We start from the raw sequence: 12,968 nt of genomic DNA, 5'->3' as shown, positions 1-12,968 counted from the left end.
ACACACAGATTGTCCTTGAATGAGTTCTAGTGTAACAACATAATATACTGGGCAGTAGCACTGAGATAAGCTCATGGGAACGGTAGCATGCATCTTGATAATTGTGATCTTCACCGCGTATCCCTGGCTGTATAAATCCCTTTTCATGGCTGCCACCTTATGCAGATGAATGAGCAAAAGCACGCAGCCTCTTTTATACACACATGAATCCGTGTGTTTGGTCGCCCCGCTCGGTCCAGAAGCAATGCATTTTGAAACCCAGCTGTCCGTATCTCATTCACAAAAGCCGCAGATTCCCAGCTGGTCCTCAGCGCACTGTCCTGCCTGTGGTATTCAAATACAGGCAGCCTTGGCCACATGGATATTAGCAGCTAGTGTAGTTACGAGGTTCATAACCAATAGACAGAGTTATTAGACATATCATTTCTGAAAGACACAGATTCATGAATTCACAAAGCATTCACAGAAGCAGAGTTGACTGCCCCCAGCACGGCTTGCCTCAGATAGGGAGAACAGGCATTTGTGTGTGTGTGTGTGTGTGTGTGTGTGTGTGTGTGTTTCTGCAGCCATCTGAAACATTAAGGCACCAAGCAAGACACCGCTGCATTTTTCCTTGCTCCAATCAGATTGCTGTGACCCAGACAACAGAGGAACGAGGGAGAAACCAGCCAAGTGATGAAACCTGAAAATAACCGTACTCTGTGTTTAGGTGTGTGAGTGTGAAAATTTCCATGTTGCATACCTGTCTATGTATGTACAGCATCTGCAAGCTTATCCACTGCTTGTTCCCCCAAATCTGAGCTCATTTTGAGTCTGTCCACAACAGCCAGTATAACACAACTCTCCTCTGTGCTAAACTACCCATGTAATGCCCTGTATTGTTAGTGTCCATTTACTTCTGCCTATCTGTCTGCCCACACCGCTGTGTTTCAGTGTGCCAGTCTGCGGCCTGGCGCTGGGTTGGGCGGATGGCAGCAAACTCTGCCTGTTCACACTTGGCAAGGCATCAGTAGCTACCTGAGTCATCCAGTCTGCCCGCTCCGCACTTTTCAACACCCAGTACAATGAGCTCTTCCTATATTTACACACTGGAGAGGAATTTAGGCTAGGTCTGCATTTGAATGGGTGATGGTTCTATGTGCACGCTGCAAGAGGTTGGACACAGCTGGGACCGGTTCACTTCAAAATGCACTATCGAGAAAAGAAATTCAAAGTGCCATTCACATGGCAACAATAGAGCTTTTGTTTTTTATACACTCTCTTCCTTCTTCCTATGTTTCAATACTGAAGAAAATCCACTTCCTAAATTGACTTGATTGCAAGCGAAGTGATTCTCCATCCTATCACACACCATGTACACAACAATCGGTGAACTTGAGAGCAAAGCACCAAATTTGCCACCACAGCTCATTTTTCCATGTCAGAAAAAAAAAACATCCAAAAGTAACTATACAGCATTATGTTAACTGTGATGTGAATCATGGGAAGGTTTAATTAGGTCTAAATGTGGACAAATTATTATGGACGAGTTCATTAACCTTTAGATAATGGGTAAGATTAGCCTGGAATGGCCTCTGCACATGTGCCCAGCCGAGATACATGTGCTCATAATATGTTGTGAAATATTCTGTCGTGGCAAATTGAAATTGTACTGGTTGTGGTGTGCATGTGTGTGTACATGTGTGTGCACAGCTCAGTGGTGGAACACTGGGCTACGCGACTGAGTGCATGCACATTTTCTAAAAAAAAAAACGTGGTGTATCTTGTGAGGTTAATATGTCGACTGTGCTGTTCCTATATTTGTGTTCGATATGCCTGCCTATAGGCCTATATGCGTAGAAGCTGTGTGGTGTTCAGAGATGCCATTGTTCGGTAATGTTACGCACTGAGGTGCATTATGTGGTGCGCTGTTGTTTTGCATTGCTGCCGAGGTTTGCTGCTGCTGCTTGTGCTAATGTTGATGTGTGTTGACACTCTTGCTGTGTAAGCTCTGTGCCCCTGCGCCATGAAGACACTGTGTGTGTGTGTGCGTGTGTGTTGTCATATGAGATGTTGTGGCCTTGGAAGACAGCAGTGGATTGTGTAAGTGTGTATCTGTGTGTTGGTATGTGTGTGATACAGAGGGAGCTTAAGATGGTGCATGTGTGTGTGTGTGTGTGTAGCTGCTCTATTTCAGCATCCATCTGAAGCGTTACGGCACCATGCAACAATAGACTGCGTTTTCCCCTCGCTACAGTCAGATTGCCATGACCCAGACAATAGAGGAAGGGAGAAACCGGCTTAAGATGGAAAGAGAGAGAGAGAGGAAGAGGAGGAGAGATGAGGAGGGAGGAGGTGATGGAGGGTGCTGAAGAAGACAAAACAACAGAAAGACAGACAGACAGAAGGGCATGCAGACAGACATGTAGAGAGAATGAGAGAGACAGTGAGAGAGATAGGGATGGAGAGGCGAATGGAGGAGGTGTTACCTTTCGGGGGACGAGGATTTCTCCGAGTTCACGGACATGAGCGGTGCCTGTTAGCCGCTCGCTGGCCGAGGGACCACGGGGACACGGCAAAGGAACGACAGCACCAAACGCTGCTTTCTCTCTCTCTCTTGTCTTCTCTTCCCCTCTCTCTCCTCACTCTCTCTCCTCTCTCTGCCGCGTGTCTGAGTAAGGGAGGGGAGGGGGTTGCTGCCTCCCCTCCTCCTCCTCTTCCTCCTCCTCCTCCTCTCCTGCTCCTCTTCCCCTCTTCCTCCTCTTTCTTTCTCTCCTTCGTCCTCTCGCTCAGAGGAGAAGAAAGGATGGAGGATAAAAAAGAGCAGCAGCTGTGCACAATCTGGCTGCGAGTGTGTCTGTGTGTGTGTGTGTGTGTCTGTGTGCGTGCGTGCGCGTGAGCCGACGCCGAGACCAGCAATGTCAGTCAGGCGCCCCTCCTCAAGCCCCAACCTCCTTCCTTCCTTCCTTCCTTCCTCTCTCCCTTTCCTTCCTTTCTTCCTTGTCTCCCCTCACCTTCTCTCTGCCTCTCTTTCACTTTCCCTGTTTTCAGCGCGGGTCCTCTTTTTTGCTGTCCTCCTTTTGTCTCCCTCGTTTCTGGTGTTGCTGGTTGAACTGGGGGATGAAATGAACACACAGGCTCTCACACTCGATCCGGTGTGTCTGTCTCTCTCCCTCTCTCTCTCTCTCTCCCCCTCTCTCTCTGTCTAGCTGGCTCTATCAGGCCTTCTGCAGCTCTGCACAACAACAGAGCCCAGAGCGAGTTGGAATGTACCACTCTCTGCGCAGGGAGAGGGGTGTGGGCTTCTCACAGCAATGGGAAAATAAATACCTCTCTCCTTGAGGCGCACTCTCCTCCCCCCTTTTTTAACTCTGTGTTAGTGTCTCCCTCTCTCTCTCTTTTTCTCTTCCCCTCTCTCTTGGTCTCTCTCTCTCTCTCTCTCTCTCTCTCTCCCTTTCCCCATTGCCTTATTACGACATCCTGTATCTCAGGGCAACGCCGCACAGATCTGCCTCACGCCCCCTCCTCCCCTTCTCTTGCTATCTGGCATCCTCCTTCTCTCCTTTCTGTACCCCATTTCCACCTCTGTTTTTTGGATTCTATGGCCTGTGTGTGTTAAGTGTATCTGTGTGAGTGTGTGTGTATGCGCGCGTGCATCCAAACTCCCCCTTTTCTCCCTCTGTCTCCATCCTCTCTATTCTCTCTCCATCTCTCTACGCAGATGGGTCTGCTTCTACATGAGTGAACAGCACAGAGAGAGGTAGCCAGAGGGTGTGCCATGATGGGGGGTCTGTGTCTCTCATTCTGACCTCGATATCGGTGCTTGTGTGTGAAAATGCGCAGCGACGGATGCAGGGGCATGCTGAGGTTAATGTTACTGACTAGTCACCCAGACAGCGTACAGTGGAAACATATATCGCGGAAATATACAGCACATGTACACACTCACGGCTAAAAACAAACTATTGTGTGTCATATATGTTCATGACGCCTGGAGTTCAAACAATAAGGCATGGCAGTTTCACTGATTCACTGTTTCGTAATGCTAAGCTGTTAAGCAAAGCAGGTGCTATGTATAGGCTGGTGGAAGGAGGTAATAGCTACTCATTTAACATTAGCTATGGCAGGTAAATTCAATATGACTGTTTATCAACTTTTATCATCATATCATTATAATAATAATAAAAATCATATTCGTTTTGTTTGACACCGCACCTAATATCACTATTACTTTCAACTAGATGGCCATTAAATTGATTATTTAATGTGATTTTGTCATATTGGGATGCACAGTAATGTTGACAAAAATTGTCATGGTATTGATTTCAACCATTTTGCCCAGCCCTGTTCTCCATTAATAGCATGTCCTAGAATGAGATTTTCACGGTAGCGCAGACACTTCAGCTGCATCTGAGAGCCATCAGAGGCATGAGACATGCCTGGGGAGAGAAACACAGAGAGAGAGAGAGAGACAGGGCGATAGACAACACACACACACACACACACACACACACAGGCACACAAAGATCCCCTTTCTCTCCTACCTCGGCATACAGTTCCATTTTCCCACATAAAAGGACTACATTAGGCACACATGTCTCTGAGCCAAACTATTGTCCTCATTCTCTGTGGATATGGGCCAACGGGGGGTAAAGTACATGCTGGGTCTCGGCACACAAAGATAGCAAGAGAAATACTGGGATTTGGAACACTCATTCCATATTTTGCCAGTATAATTAAAATCCATTTTCTTCTGCATATGCTTCTGAGAAGAAAAAAAAATACATGTATGCATTTCACCAGATGGGTCAGGGCACACAGGAAGCCAGGAGAAAGAGAGCAGGGGGAGTAACTGTCTAATAGGGGTATGATCCCGATGTTACCTTTGCATGAGGATAACTGAGAGGAGAGAATTAAAAACATGCACAAATGCTGTCAGATACAGACAAACACACATACACATGCACACATCAGGATATTCACTCTCAGGCTATCAATTAGTGAATTTCAAAGTCTGATTCTTGTTCTATTTTCAAAAGGAGAAGGAGCAAAAGAAGAATAAAAAAGAAAGAAGGGGGAGGGAGAGGGAAGATGACTCTCACGAGCTGATATATTTTGGGAGCCGGTATTGAGGCTGCCGGGAACTATCTTTAAGCGGCCTACTTCTCCACACTGCCTGGTGGATGCTGGAGCGGGAGCGGAGGTATATGCATGCACACACACACATACACGTGCGTGCAAGCATACACACAAGTCCCGTTCCAAATCACACCGAGACATACATAGCCTTAGCTGATACACCCGGGAACACGTTGTGCCGTGGACACGCTGTCCCGTCTGTGGATAGTCTGCCACATATACAAAAGATACAAATGAAGCCACAGAAAAAGTCATAGATAAGCACAAACATACAGACAAACAGACAAATGCATGCACAATGTACTGTCGTAGGATGCTGCTGTAATGGTGACTGTGCTGTTTGTGTCAGCAGCCAGGTCATCACTGCCTGCAGAGAAAATACTGCCCTCAAGTGGATGTGCGTGCGCACACACACACACACACACACGCACATACACACACGCACGCACACTCTCACACACACACGCCATCATCTGTGTGCATGTGTGTGTGATTAGAGAGGTCAGTGTCCAGATTGATTGACATATTGCTAGCCTCAGGTCTGGCTTAGAGCAACTCATTTCCTCAGCTATAGTCTCCTCCACGTGGATCTTACTAGCCTATAGGGACTCTGTGCTTCATATTGCATGGAACAGCCCATGGATACTGACAACACACACGTGCACACACGCACATGCAACACAGAGAGATGTACACACATATGCAGACAAAACAGGGCAAAAAAAAAAAATCAAGATGATGGTGCTGTAAAGCCACAAAGTGACACAGTGTCATGATGTGCAGTCCAGACAAAATGTAAATGAATTGTTCAGACTGGTGGAGAAGTACCAAAACACCGCAGAAATGTACAGGTCAGCAATCTAACCTTTGCAGAATTAGGGCTGATTTACCGTGGCAGCTGTTCTCTCTACTACTACCATTAAATGGGATCTGCTGAACTGACCATGACAGGAGTGAGAAGAGATAAAAGTCCTTGCCCTGTCAAGGTTAACTGGATTTCATGGATTTTGTTAAACTGTCATAGATAGTAAATGGCAGTGCTGTTTATTGTAAAATTTCACAACATCATTAAATATGCAGTTGCACAAGCATCAGAACAGTTATAATGTTCCCTTGATGATGGTATAAACACATTTTTTTTTTCAAACCTATCAGTATCAGGTCATCCGATATTAAGAAAAACCCATTTGCTTGTAATGGGAGAAAGAAAGATGGCAGCTACTTGAGACTATATTTGAGATAGCTCCAACTCTGACATTATTCAGAGCACTGAACTGTAAACTAGTTTTGGGGGGGTTTACATAAATCTGAAAAACAGCAAAGGCCTTCTGCGAGTGGGCTCTGCTGGCTTGGTGCATGCCGGGAAAATGCAAGAACAGTCGTGGGATCATGGGGTTTGCATATTTTGGCCTGTGTGTGGTGCTAATGGGGCAGTCATGAGGTCAGAGTTGACAGGGTGCACCCTCTGAGTAGCATGAAAATGCAAATTTCATGGAAATCCACCAAAACTGATTGACATATAAAATCAGATATTTTGGACTAAGGGTGATACTACAGGAACAGTAATTAGATCATCAAAATCAAGAGGGGAGCATGAATACACTCAACAAATACAATCATCTGCTTATTAGATTTTGATATTGTGCAAATTTGACATTTTTGACATTTGGAGGCTAGGTTGGGCATATCCTCTGAGGGAGCATGTAAGTACTCACCAAATGTCATTGTAATCTTCCTTAAAAATGGCACAAGATGAAATATGATGGTGACATCAAAACTGATAAGGTTCCCTGGGAATGAATATGCTCAGAAAATCGGCAATCCGTCCACAAATTTCACTGCAAACCGCCTGATAGATTTTCAAGATATAATGCCTTAGAGTAATGTGTTGAATGGACAAACAGAGGACCCCACATGACCATTTTAATTAAAATTAAAATTAATAATTAAAATAAATACATGTAGCCTTCTGACCCAGGACTAGTCATGGGTTTGAATCCCATTCATGGCCTTTGTCAACATCATCTAATCTCTCATTCTAATTCACTGTACTGTATTTCTCCCTCTTGCTAATCAACCAGAAAAGGCATTAAAAATATAAGGTTGGGAAACAACAGTCCGTGTGGAACATGCACTATGGTGCGTGTTACTGTATTTCTCAATGAAATAGGTTCACATCCACGCACCTCCCCCTCCACCTGGTCTTCTGTGTGTATGTGAACGTGAGTGAGAGCTCATTAGCTAAGTGGTGTGTGTTTAATTGATGGCCGAGTGACCTCTGCCCTCTCATCCCACACTCTGACCTGGTGTGCGGCAGCTGCCTCACATGTTTAAATGGATTCTATCACACGTCGGTGCAGGCAACACTTTGCACTGTGTCACCCACAAAATGGCTGACTTAATGTTTTTTAATGCCCTCTCACCTCCCTAAGGGGAGGCAGGACACGTCCACTTCACTGAGATGAAGCAGTTTGTGTGATGAAGTGATGAATGTAGCATATGTGGACTGGTGATACAGCAGAATCGCTTTAGAAACATTTTAAAAATACTTGGGGGACCATTTTACCATTGCATGCAAATGGGTAATTCTGTACTATCAAATTTTTTTTTGCTTAATGATTTTTTTTTTTTTGTCACAGTTTTTCTTCATTCTTTGTAGACGCTGTCTTCCTCACTGTGTTCAAAATATGGGTGTAAAGAAGCCCTCTCACACTGTGAAAGACGCTGAGAAATATTTTTTTAATTTGTTTGTTTTTGTTTTTATCTATTTAACTTTATTTTCAGTGTATGTGGCATTTACGTTATATTCTATTATTTTTCTTTCTTTCTTTCTTTCTTTCTTTCTTTCTTTCTTTCTTTCTTTCATTCTTTCTTTCTTTCTTTTTATTTATTTATTTAGTATTTTCTGTTGCAGCTTGCCTTAATCCTTAACGCCTTGCCTGGTTTAGTGTTAGTTCTGCCTTTTCCCTGTCCAGTTTTTCCAACATTTTCTAATTCTTCTGCAACTGTGAGTTGCAGAAGAAAAATATGAAACATGAGCTTGGTGAGTTGTACATTTACAGTATGTTATTTCAGGAATGCTTTGTATTTTTTGTGACAAACATTCCCTTTTCTCTACCATATGTAATGAAAAATGTCCCACAATTACAGAATCAGCCCAGTAGTACCAGGGAATATTTATTTCTCCACATGCACACATGTTCACATTTCACCTGAGTGGTCAGAGTGCAGTTACATCAGGGGTCAGTGTCTTGCTCAATAAAGGACCCTGTGGCAACAACAGATATACCGGCTAATTGAACCAGCGACCTCTGACCTTCTGACTACAAGAAGGCCTTTGCAACCTCTAAACCAAACCAGCTGACAAAAATGTTTAGGTTAGGTTATTTATCAGCACACAGACTGACTCCACAAACATTTTTTACTAACGTACATTTAACAGCGAGTCTTGTATTCAACAGGAAAGGCATGTCAAATCCTGAGCTCTTGATTTCAATCGGTAAACATAAGATCAGAGCTAAGGCACTAATGTCCAACCTGAAAAAGACAGGAGGGGGGGTCAGTGCTTACAATGAATCTTTTCACTAGATGAACCAAACTAGGGCATGACTACCCTCTATTGGTCAGCATAAGAATTACAACCCCTAGACTCCCTAAACCTGCACACAATGTGCTCTTCACTAAAGAGAAGCCATTCAAAACGGGATACAGGGCACAGGGGAGGCGTAAAAAGCAGCCATGGGGAAGGACAAACAGGGCTAAATAGAGAAATAACAAGGTGGGTTTTTCTGCTGTCATAAAGCAAGGGGCTGAAAACAGTCTTGGCCAACAAGCTAAGAGGGCATACAACAATGAGCACCCTGTGTTTTCAGCTATGGGCTTTGTAATAACAACCCTGCAGCATGGGGCAGAGAGGAGGCAAGGCCTACGGTCACCAATGGGGTGTTATGTCAACACAATGGATGTGATAATTCACTCAGCGGGACCACAGTTGTTTTCGGGCCTGAAATGGCTCGAGACTGGTGGCTGACTTTCTCACTGAGACTAAATGTGAGATTACACATTAGAGGGTCGATTGCATTCCTCTCACATGGCACAATCTGTGAATAGAGTTGGTGATGACGTCCCTTGTGAATGCACTGTCTCTGACTGTGTTTTTCTTGAGCTGCTGCGGTTGGACTAAAGCAAGAAAGTAAAGCTAAGATTAACTGAACTGAATAAAATAACATGAACTGTGCTGAACTGGACTCATCTTTAAGGAACTGGGCTGACCTCAAGTGAGCTGAGATGAGGCCTTAAAAGTGGCTTCATAGGTCTGCTGTCCTGTAGGTGTATCACATGATAAGTGCATTCCTCCAGAAGAAACATGGGCCACAGTTTTCACAGCACATACCGCATTGAACAGTGAATAAATGTTGCACGGCTGCGCTGCTCTAAGAGGATTTGTTCAGAAAATTAAAATTTGGCTCTTGTTTTTGTTGCCATTAGATAACACAAGCAATGACCTGGCAACCAGTCAGAGCTATTCACAGGGAAACTGGTTTTCTGTTCAAATATATTGACTAGCATGTGAAAGTGAATCTAAGTGTACCCCACTTTTTATTTGCAGAATAAAAAGGTATTATAACAGTATTAGATTGATAAAATGCATCATTGTAAGTGCAATCAAAATGTTGTAAGATAAATAAGAATAAATCCTTTGATGCTTTTCTTGAATTATAATGGATTTAATGTATATTGGTGGTTGTTTGCTGTATGTGGCCAACCCATAGTTGACCTCCCTTTCGATTTACCGCTACATCACTGGTTGTCATAGCTGGATTTAATGATTGCTAATGCAGTCCAACAAGATGCTAAACCTGACTTCAGTGCTGCATGGCAACAGCCATCATCACAAGGGGATTATCACATTAAAGCTGTAAACATCTACGGCTGGTCCATTTATGTGAAGCATTTGAGCCAACCACTTCAGCCAGAAGAGGGAAGAGAGGTTTCCTAGACAGGGCTGATCAGCTCAGCCAATTACACAATGTTTACAATGGCAGTGGCAGGCTTAATAGGATGGACTTGATGCTTGAACTACACACACACACACACACACACACACACACATGCAGCACACATGCACATATACAGTATAAACACACACAGATCTGGATTAGTGTGTTTCAGAGTGATAGTGTCGAAAACAAATCTCCCGCCGCAGCTTGTGGCTACTTTGCCAACCTGAGGCTCACTGATTACAGCCAACACAGGCAACTCAATATGACAGGAGCGAGTATCGATCCTGGCCTGTTGTATCTGTGCCTGTATAACCTTCATCACATTATCTCCCATTGTCTATGTGCATGTGGGAAATAATATAAATGCGTTTCACTCTGCTCCTTCAACGCATTGGCTTCTCATCATTACATAGATAGACAGAGAGGAGAGAAGAGAAGAAGAAAGAGAGAGAAGCAATGTTGGAGAGAAAGAGGACTTAAAAGTGCAGGTACATGGCTCTAATTCAGTCTAAACAATGGAAAAAGACAGTTGGGAGGTATAAAATGCAGCTGATTAAACATTTACTCAGCAGGCAACTGATAAAGACAAAATCAACTTTGAAAAGAAGAAGCACATCTAAAAATAAAAGTAGCACGGCAGAGGGCTCACATTGCGCTTGAATTGTATTGGTGCACACAATCATGCTTGCTGATGCTTTTCAGCCTAGACAGACTTAATCAGAGTACATATGCACATACTTTTATTTTTGGATATGATATTTATTTTCAGTCTTTTTTTTAAACACTTCAAACCTACTCTAGCTGAAACTTACTTTTACCTCCATTTTAGTGACAAAATCAACTAGCCTTTAAAGTGAAGTAGGACTTATACTGACTTATACCTTTTTTTCCTGCTGTTTGCAAACGCTTTGGCTCAGACTATCTGTGTAGCAGTAAATTCTGTTTTCATCGTCACAAGAAAATCACTAAAGCCATACAACTTCTATGCACTAAACACAAGCATGCTTGCTCATGTGTTTACCACAGTTGGTCCACAGTCTTGTAGGTCAGGACATGGAGGGTAGGTCACACCTCATCTGACCACAAACCCAATGTGACACCCATAAAAAAAGCATGCAAAAACAGCTCTGCCGCTTCAGCAGAGGGTCTCACTTTTTGTACGGAGATTTCGTTTCTAAAGTGAGCAGTACAACACACTTTCTTGTTCTCTCTCACACACACACATACAAGGCCTCAGGCTGTTTTCCATTTCCAGCTCAGCAAATCATAACTACAATCCATCTCCCATGCTAAGTCTCATGAGGGACATCCACTATTTTTAAAAGTGATATCTAATCTTGCAAAATGACTGACAGCAAAAAAATGAAAACAAATCATGGTACTTTTTAAGAGATAGCATGCAAATGACAGTAATAAAAACACATATACTGACTGGGTCCTCTACAGTTTTGAGGTACTGATTAATTTCAGCCTGGGAGTCCTTTTTAAACAAAATGCACATATTGCAGTTAGGAAATGAACTATTATGTATCAGGATTTTTGAAATCAGGTTTAAAATTGTTGCTGTGACCCTTTTACACTTAACTGTAATAAACAGTCATTAAATTGCATAATACACTTAAAATGTATTAGATGATTATTTGCTGAATTACTCATAAGCACAGTTAAAGGGCTGAAGGTGTGTAAATTGTGAGATTGTAAATGCCAAAATAATCTTACAAATCCTGAATGAATGGTTGATGCACTGTTGTGGGGGATTAGGGTAACATTATTCAGATTAAGCCTGTTAAGTAAATAGAATAACATGTTAATTTGCCTGCATATTTTATGAATGTGGAGGCAAAAGTGACAGTTGGTTTTTATTATGGATTACACAAGCAGGCGATCAGTGAAAGTATATATGAGTAAAGTGTTAACAGATATGATTGTGAAAGTCAAATTCCCAAACCTGCATGAATGCTGAATACAAATGGACCAAAAAACAGGGATAATGGGTAAAAATGTACCAATAGGAGGCAGGGGGCTCTAGTGGTTCAGAGAAACTGTTCCCTGTATCCTGCTCAAGTTTCTGTGAGCAGGATGTTGGTTAAGTGTGTCTGTGTAAATGGAAAAACATAATAATGATAAAAAAAAAAAAAAAAAAAAAAAAAAAACAGATTTAAAAACTATTACGTGTGGAGCAATGGAAGAGCACATCTGATTTTGGAAGAAAGCAAGTGCCAGAACTACTGATGCCAAAAGATAATTAAAGACTACTCATCAGAAGTATCACTTCAGAACTGCATTTCCTCTTTTTCTGTATTTGGCCAGCAGGTGGCAGAGGTGTGTGTGACTGTGTGAGCAGCAGTGTGTGAGGCTGTCACCCACCCTGGCTGTGACAAGCTCCCTGCCCTCTCACAATTACATGCCCTAGTAATGTCTCCCCCTCCTCCTTCCTTGATGGTCTGCTGGCCCCCAGCTGAGGAGCTGGACCACAGCTCCAAATCTTTGCCCAAGAGGAGCACAGTCAGAGCAACAAGTGCAAATCCTATTTGGACCACCCACCCTCCTGTAAATACGAGATTCCCTTCTCCTACAGTCTCCCTCAGTCTGATAAATGTGGTAGATTTGCTGGGATCTCGTGCTTTCCTGGCTAATGTTCTGCAAGACTTGAGGAAAATCCCTAAACACCTCAAATTCCACCATTCATACAAACAAAATTTTGAAAAAAGGGGGGGTGGGGTGGGGTGGGGGGCGATATCCAGCAGAAATTCTACCCTGATGAGGTGCTGTGAGACCCGACAACAATCTAAAAAACATCACTGGCAGAATGTTTAATGACCAGTTCACATAATTACATGGGATTAT

At 43.2% G+C, this 12,968-nt stretch overlaps 1 protein-coding gene across 3 annotated transcripts in view; it reads right to left on the bottom strand.

Annotated features, from left to right (window-relative positions):
* The window catches only part of srpk2 (SRSF protein kinase 2), a 100,929-nt gene that overhangs the window by 77,854 nt on the left and 10,107 nt on the right, over positions 1 to 12,968 (bottom strand). Inside the window, exon 1 of one of the 3 annotated variants that reach the window (XM_030054513.1) lies at positions 2,469 to 3,290. The exons of the other annotated variants lie outside the window; for them this stretch is intronic. Coding sequence (XP_029910373.1) covers positions 2,469 to 2,506 — 38 coding nt within the window. The 5' untranslated portion in view covers positions 2,507 to 3,290. Of the gene's footprint in view, positions 1 to 2,468; positions 3,291 to 12,968 lie in introns of those variants that run through there. 3 annotated transcript variants of the gene reach the window in all.

This window comes from Myripristis murdjan, chromosome 6, assembly GCF_902150065.1.
Source record: "Myripristis murdjan chromosome 6, fMyrMur1.1, whole genome shotgun sequence".
NCBI lineage: Eukaryota > Metazoa > Chordata > Actinopteri > Holocentriformes > Holocentridae > Myripristis > Myripristis murdjan.
Note: the sequence above shows the minus strand (reverse complement) of the source record. Positions and strands in the feature narration are given on the sequence as shown.